This window comes from Suillus fuscotomentosus (assembly GCF_016647785.1).
Source record: "Suillus fuscotomentosus strain FC203 chromosome Unknown F5891scaffold_33, whole genome shotgun sequence".
Lineage (NCBI taxonomy): Eukaryota > Fungi > Basidiomycota > Agaricomycetes > Boletales > Suillaceae > Suillus > Suillus fuscotomentosus.
The window spans coordinates 182,244-190,327 of NW_024539545.1; the positions used below are offsets into that span (position 1 = coordinate 182,244).

General features: G+C 44.7%; 3 protein-coding genes across 3 annotated transcripts; 1 reads left to right on the plus strand and 2 right to left on the minus strand.

Moving 5' to 3' along the window:
• Positions 1-250: 250 nt before the first annotated feature.
• Positions 251-860, minus strand: F5891DRAFT_1189784 (uncharacterized protein; the record flags this gene model as incomplete). Its single annotated transcript, XM_041367219.1, has 2 exons — positions 251-379; positions 684-860. 2 exons carry the CDS (start codon positions 858-860, stop codon positions 251-253), a joined length of 306 nt encoding a protein of 101 aa, XP_041224918.1.
• Positions 861-2,265: 1,405 nt separating this feature from the next.
• On the minus strand, positions 2,266-3,965 carry F5891DRAFT_1233607 (pyridoxal phosphate-dependent transferase; the record flags this gene model as incomplete). Its single annotated transcript, XM_041369608.1, has 4 exons — positions 2,266-3,169; positions 3,472-3,679; positions 3,732-3,840; positions 3,912-3,965. The coding sequence occupies 4 exons, from the start codon at positions 3,963-3,965 to the stop codon at positions 2,266-2,268; spliced, it is 1,275 nt and encodes a 424-aa protein (XP_041224919.1).
• A 229-nt stretch (positions 3,966-4,194) lies between these two features.
• Positions 4,195-5,849, plus strand: F5891DRAFT_981118 (uncharacterized protein; the record flags this gene model as incomplete). The annotated part of the gene is made up of 6 exons (XM_041377080.1): positions 4,195-4,226; positions 4,661-4,693; positions 4,805-4,980; positions 5,461-5,584; positions 5,609-5,762; positions 5,787-5,849. 6 exons carry the CDS (start codon positions 4,195-4,197, stop codon positions 5,847-5,849), a joined length of 582 nt encoding a protein of 193 aa, XP_041224920.1.
• Between the last annotated feature and the right edge of the window lie 2,235 nt (positions 5,850-8,084).

Here is an 8,084-nt window from a genome sequence, read left to right on the forward strand (position 1 = left end):
TCCTACTCTACATATTACCCAGATGGGCCCACCCATCTCCATGAATGATCATATTCCCCTGGCCCATCCATCAACATTAAGGATATATATATCATTGGCATACATGGGCCCACCCATCTCAATCGGAAATAATATGTGTCCCGGCCCATCTGCCATCATCGAGAATATACACAACATGGGCCCATGATCAGCTGGCCCGTCTCATACGGGATATTATGGAGGTCGGGTGGCCCGTATAATACAGAATTTGTCATTGAAGGGGCTCGTGTAAGACAAGGATAGGGTTGCTGGATATCTGCGACTGACTGGGCATCTCGATGTGTCCATGAATGGTAGCAGGGACCATCAGCACCAGGGTTCCATCATGGTCCTCAAATCCCTAATTAAGGTCAGATAGCCATATCTTTGAGAAATAGAGAAATAAAACTGATGTAGTATGGCCTCATGATATTACTCCTGGAAACCTTTCCACGCATTTCATGGCACCCAGGGCAGATGAAGTGAATGTCGGGGTGTTCAATGCACTCTCGAAACTCTGCTGGAATGACGACACAATTTACGCAGACTGTGCATGGGCATATAGAACATTCATACAAAGCACCCCTGTCCCAGCAAAAAAGGCAGTACTTATACAAGTCAGTGAGTTACAACACAGAGAGGGCGACAGAGTTTTGAAAACTTACGATGTTATGCAGCAAGGGCCTCGGCACGACCTTGCCACTCAATGGTAATGCTTTGGACTGCACAGTTTTGATGACTTTCGTGCCAGCATGGCTGGCAAGCTTCTTGAGCTGCGGTAGTGTACCGCGCTTCGCAGGTCCTCCCGTCATCTTCTTGCTGGTCTGCTTTGTCTGTGCCATTGATAGCGATGGGGTGAATGAAGGGTAAAAGTGAGAGAAGAGCCAGAATTGAAGGTCTGTCTGCTTATCAAGATTCAAGCCCAGTGAAAACCCAACATGATGAGATCAGGTGGAATATGATAATTCTATAATTACATAATGCGAAAAATGATGAGCTCTGAGATTTTCGACCAAATATTGCATCGTCTTCGTCGTATTGTGCATCGTCCTTGCATCATTTTTGTATCGTTCACATCGTTCTTGCATCATTTCGCATCGTTCTTGCGTCATTTGTGTTGTGCTGCACATTGTTTGCACCACTTGCATCACTCTCATCGCCCTTTTTGTCGCACATCACATCACTTTCACTGTGATCTCATTGCGCATTGTGATTGCATTGTGTTGACGTCATACTAAATCCACAACGGTTTTTACTAAGTTCATATAAGTATGTCTTTGAGTGTCCAAAAATATCCAAACATGTCTCTTTCTGCTACCTCAATGTCTACTACTGGCAGTGGATCTGCTCCTAGATGCTCACACGAAAGCTCTTATTGACATTCCCCTATCTTTGTTGATCCATTAAGCTTCACCAAATCTTCAACAATGCGCAGACTGCAGTATTTCTTCTGGACTCTGGTGTGAGTCTTTCAAGTTTTTGATGCCCTGAGAGTGGCTTTTTTGACTGCTTGCCATAGCTGTTCCATGTGTCTGCCGGGTGCTGCAAGAAATTTTTTGTAAATAGGTTCATTTCAACTATTCAATGTTACATGCTAACTATTTTCACACAGAAATTTATGTGCCTCATGCTGGCTGAAGACGGTGAGCAGCACTATAGACTAATTTTGCCTGTATTGGGCTGCACTCACATCTGCACAACAGGATGAGTACAAGGCCAACATGGGACGGTTGCAGATCACAGGACTGGACGAAGGGATCCGACGAAGCCGTCTGTGATGGTATTCATGTACTAGTCTTTCTCCTGCATTTCCTGGCTCTTTTCTTCACTCATCACTGTCTCAATTGCATGTTTTTTCCACTCTGTCATCTGCTTCTGTATTTCTCACTGCTTTCATTGTTATTTCCCCTGCATATAGTCCCCCCCCCACCGATTCCCAATTTCGTATCAGTTTTACCGCCCCATCAATTGCAGTAATTCCTGCTTGTAATGCTACAATCCCATGTCACCCGTTCTCATCCGCTGTCATCACAATTCAATGCATCTAGACCATAACTAAGAATATGCTAAGATCAGGTGAAATATGACTGATACAACAAAAGTCCGATGTCATCATAGGAAACCCTGCCTCATCATGTAATATATGTGATCTACTCGAGCCCTCTGTGAGCAGCTCGGGAAATTTCATATTCAAGCAGGAATTTTCAGATCTGACCCGCTGGCACCTGACCTCATCATGTTGGGTTTTCACTGGGATTCAAGCGCTGTTTCTGAGTACATGTGATTGACATGTGATGTCAATATTTGGCACGCAATCTCTTTGGATACCGGTGGGTCAGTTGTGATGCACCCAAATATGGCGGGGTGGCGGACAACATTGACCATGAACCGTTGGAACAATGGATCCACAAATATCATCCCTCCTGTGCCCAGCACGATGGGTTCGATGATTAGAGCTGCAAGTTTTTGGGTGTCGTCTGCCTGGAGGCTACGCATGTGTTTATTTAGGTATTGCCTGTAGTGTTTTGCTAGTGGAGATTTGAGATGCTGCTCGACATCATAAACATGAGAGAGTGTTTCAAATCTTTTGATTGTCCGCTGATCACTGGTGAGAGACGACAGAGCAGGTGGAAGGGAAATAGTGACCTGGCCTTGCCGATTGGACAAGGTTGGTGGCTCAAACCAATAACCCTTCGCTTCATGCCATTCACAAGTATAGACCCCCTCCTCGCAAGCATCCATAGCCCCGATCATATCTCCATGATAACTCCCCTGTAATCCGACAACCCTCAAATTCTTCTTCTCCAGTGAACTCAACTTGAGTCCAGAGCTGACAATGAATGATTGTAAAGCCATTTTAAGCGCAACCTCCATCCCAGTAGATCCATTATCTAAGAAAAATACACGAGAAGCCCAGCCTTTGCCTGGTCCTTGAAGGAGGCATTCAGCAAGCTTTAGAGCAGGAATATGAGTTGCCTGCAGGAACATGATATGGCCATAATGTCCTGCCGCATTTGCAGCAGCAAGTGCCAGTGTCGGATGAGCACGTCCAACAGCTTGCATCCACCATGAAGCGGACCCGTCCAGTTGAGGTTGCAATAGAGATTTTGATTGCAAAGGTGAAGTTTTCCCAGAAGAAGCATCATAAATGCTAAAGAAATCTGATCATGTGCTGTCGATGACCGAAAAATCCTTCTTGGTCTTGACCAACCCATGTTGTATGAATGGCCACTAGATCATGTCAAGCATATGACAGGGCATTGAGTCTAGTTCTTCAATGTGTCTAGTGTGACACCGGTCTAGATGTTCCAGTGCAGTACAAATATCGCCTTTAAGGGTGTCTGGGACAAGATCTGAGTAGTATTTCTCTGTATTTGCAACATTCTCTATAGAGTCAAGATGTGGGTGGGAGGGTCAAGAGCAGTGACATGTGTCCCTCATTCTGCAAAATACTGTGTTAGGTATTCATAATTCCTGTAGTATTCGTCCCAGAATAAGAGGATCACATCTATGATGTATCCATGGAGGAGGAGGGACTCAAACACTGAGATGGTTGATGATATGCTGCCGAGTCTGGAGTCTCTGATTAGTATGGCAGGGAGGAAGAGGGTGCGGTAGGTGTCTAGTTGGGTTGTTCTGGAAAGTGTTGGGCTGTGGACGCCTGAGCAAATCAGTTAGCAGGAAGTATCAAAATGTATTGAAGTAGTGCTCACCTCCAGCAGTCTCCACATACATATGACCCAGCCCACTCACAATCCTAGCCCGTTTTCTGATATGCTCCACCACAGATCCAATAAATGTTTCATCTGAAGGTGCAGAAACCTTCAAGTTATCCCAGGCTCCAACATCAGCTCATCACAAGCCACATCAACAACCACCCATTTTAAGTCCACCTTGAGTCTCAGAAGCCATCTTAACAGCAAGATGCGGACTAACAGAGTCTCCATAGCAGAACAAGCAATGAGTGTCCACTAGATGCTTTTGGGGCCCTGCATGACATTTTATATGTCTAGCACATGAAGAACAATATTCAGTGACACATTCTACATGATGAAAAACACACACTCATCATCTGCATCCTGTGGTGCACCAGTACTCACCGGCTTAAGATAAAAAATGTGGTTGTTGTTGAGCGCCAAAGCCCAAATGAGAGCAGTAGTGATGATAGTCTTTCCAATGTCTGTGTTTGCCCCAGCACACTATGGACTGTAAGCCTAATCTTGATTCAGTGCTTTCAAATTTTGACTGAAGATGGATAGTGTCCACTCATATCAGCAGATTACGGGCTTAACTGAGTCACACCAGAGCATGCAAACTGTATACCTATCATCTACCAGCACATTGCAGACCGAGTGTACGACCTTTTCACTAGTAATGGTGGACTGTACATAACGATTGGTACGTCACTCTGTCCACTTTCACTCTTCCTAATAAAATCTCATTTGTTAAAGGTCAAGCAATCATAGGCCCTCATGCGTGCACCACCATTTCAGCAGAAGTTCGCTCATCATGATCCACAAATTTCCTATCCTACCATTGCTCGCAGGGGGTTACCTATCATCAGCGGGGCTTCAGTATTGTTGGGGAGGGCTGTTGACTACAGATGTTCTTTGAGCTTTAGTATATATGACTGATCATACAGTCTCATTCTTCTTCTACTGGAACAACAACATATGTAAAGAACTATGTACACTTTAACACATAAGCGCGAACAGGAGAGCATCTTCATGAACCTCTCCAAGAAATGTCAATGAGTGTTCAATGAGATCTCACTAATTAGCAACAGAAATTCCAACATCACTAGTAAAGCTGCCTGGGACAACACCTGGTGTACCAGCGGCAACATCAATGGACAACCTGAAATTCCAATTGCCTTCAAGATGACGTTTGAAGACATCAAGTTGAGCATCAGTTTGATGGAGAGAGGACTTGTTGCGGGAGCAGATTTGAGTGAGATATTTGGTATCTGCGACATTGGCAGGTGGTGGATGCATTTCAAGGAGTGCTGTCAATATCATTTGTGATTCTCGTTCTGCTCGAGAGAAATCCACTTGTGCTTCACAATACAACCAATCATAGTGTGCTCCGTCGGGTACTTTCCTCCAGTTCCCAGTATGATGTGAAGAGGCGCATGCATTGACATTCATGGACTGCTTCCTTCAAGTGAACAACCAAGCAGAAAATGTTGGCCAAGCTCATCCAAATGTGTCAGAAACATGTCATCCATCTAGAAATGTGATGCATATGATGAGATTTAAGCACTTTTGAAACAAAAAGGTACTACCTCGCTACTGCTCAGATCTTCTGAAATATGTTCGTCACTGTTGCATCTCCCCAAAAGACGATCAACTAGATGACAGTCTTGAAAAGAAAGTGGCCAGTGATACAGATGAAAAGAATTAATTTCACTCTGATCCATCTGCTTGGGAGGCTGACATGAAGTCGGCGACCCAGCCAAAGTGAAGGAGCTGGAGCGATGCTTGACGTGTCCACGGTTAGAATCAGGTGTCAATGGGAAAACCTCATTGTCCGTCTCTGAGACCGTGATCTTTGCTGTCACTGCCGTGTAAGTGAAGCAACATTATATCAGGACTGATACCAAATACCTGATTCCCTGTATGATGAGGGAGAGCTTGGTGGAGAGCTTTGGGATGGAGAGGCTAGGTAACTGGGAGGGCAGTAATTTGGTGTACAAGAGCGTTGAGGAGGTGGCAAACATGAACCTTTGCACGAAGTGGCACCTAGTGAGTTCATTTTTTCAATGCTAGGGTGGTGGGAGGAAGTATGCCGCTGAACTTGCACTAGACAATGAGTTCCTAAGCGGTAAATAGCTGTCGGGCTTTCAATGGCCTTCCCTAAAGAATCCCTTAATTATTCCATTCCATGGTAGTTACTTCAGGCCCATCAATGCATCAAACACATGGTCCATTAACATTGACCAATTTTGGCATTAGTGGAGATTTAAAGATCCAATTGCAGCTGGTGACTAACAGTTATCATGCCAGTGTGTCCCACTTGAATTGAATGAATGAAGTCTTGTTAGCTGTCCAATGAGGTAAGAACCACGAGCCAGGAATGCACAATGCTGTATTGCACAGGGTGAGATCTTGAGAACCATCTTTGAGACATGAGGCATTTGGGGGAATAGATGCTGAACTTCTTTGATTCAAGCCCCAATTACCAAATTTGGCGATACAAATTTGCATCGCTAAGGCCCAGAACTCATAGGCATCAGCATCAGCGGGGTTCAATTGTGCTACAGAGCACTCTGTAAGCATTCTGCAGCATTCTGTAGCGAGTTACCTGATGAGCACTGGAGCAGTCACCATTTTTGGTATTGATATTTGCAGAGATCTGAAATATCGACCCCTGAATCTTGAGTGGCAGAGTGAATTTCCTAGCGAGCGAACAGATATGATAGGAACATATTAATAATTAGCTTGCATGAAGCCCTACCCTGTGCACATGCACATAAGTACACGTCGAACTTCTCTGTATCAGGCCCAAGCCATAGTACGTCACTAGTAACACTGTGACAGTTATAATAACTCATTGGGGCCAGCTTTGGATTTTTAGATCACCAGCTTGAGTTTCCTTAGACAATGTCTTACTCTGATTATGACCATCTTGACTTGGATGCAACTGGTACTGCTCAGCCATCTTGGATCAAATATATAATGGCACATGTTAAAAGTGATCGCATGGCCAAATTTTCTACATCTGGCTGCAGCAGTGAAGATGTTTCGGTGTTCTGGGAACTGAAATCATCATCTTTCGCAGACCCTTGCACAACATGATATGATTCGGACTTACTAGGACATGATACTGTGACCATCCTCTCTGGTTTTGGTTCATCGCCTGTGTTAATCGCTATTCCTGACAACGACAATAAGAGGTCTCATGCCAAGTCGCATACCCGACATATAGGTGCTGCAGCACTTGGACAGCTAACAAGAGTCATAAGTAAGTGCAAACCACAGAGCAGATTCACAAGACTCATGTTTAGACAGACGTTCAAAGCAAGGCAACGCAGGAGAAAAAATGCTTCATCAATGCTGGATTTTCCATGCAACCTGATAAACAGGAGGAAAACCAAAGCACGGTAGGTGCCTTACACTATGTTTCATTCGTTGCACTGATGATAGGTCAGAGAGTTCGTGCAGGTGGTGAGGTCATCTTACCAGTTCAAGCCACGTGTACCACCAGTGCTTGTCAGGCTCGTAAGAGAAACATCAGCGATGTTCAAGTTGATAGTCACGATCCAGACCAGGAGGAAGAATCTAAAAATCCTGCTCCAGCTGTGAAGTGCATATGTCAGGAGAAAACAGGCACAGACTGGCAGTCAGTCTTTGATGTAATAAAATACAGCAAAGAATGACAAAACAGTGATCGAACCAATGAAGGCCATGGCATGAAAACTGGTCTGTCATAAGGTGGCATACTACTGGTAGTAGTTATAGTTAGGGCAGCCTGAGGTTGGTGCATGGTCAGCATGTTGGCTTGGCCTTGTTTCTTTGCCAGCGGACATACTACTCACCATGATTAGGACAAAATAACACAGCTGCCAGCCTTTGTTATTAATACTGGTACTTCATAGCAGCTTGAAGTACCACTGCAGACTCGGATCATATTATAGATATTTAGACTATGACTGTTCTGATTATGTAATTATTCAATCAGGTGACTTTCATGCTTAAGCCAAACAAGTTAAAATTTTACACTTGCACACTCGGGACTTACTAGTAGTAGTAGCGTTAAGTACATAACTTGAATGGCACTGAGACTCAAGAGATCTGGGCCATCTGGCCCGCTGCATGAAGCTTTTGCTTCCAGAAATCTCCGAGTCATTACCAGCATTGGGTTGTAAAGGTCTTCTGGCCTTGAGGCAAGGATCTCCTTGCTGCGGCTCCCACATAACTTGGCGGCAGAGGTCTTCTGGCCTCGAGCTCAGGATTTACAATTCCTTGCTCCCACCTGTGGCCATTCATGTTAATGCTGTGATCAGGCCATCTGGCTCTGCTAGTGAGGGAGTTTCTGCTCCTGCAGCATCTCATGCATTCTGCTCT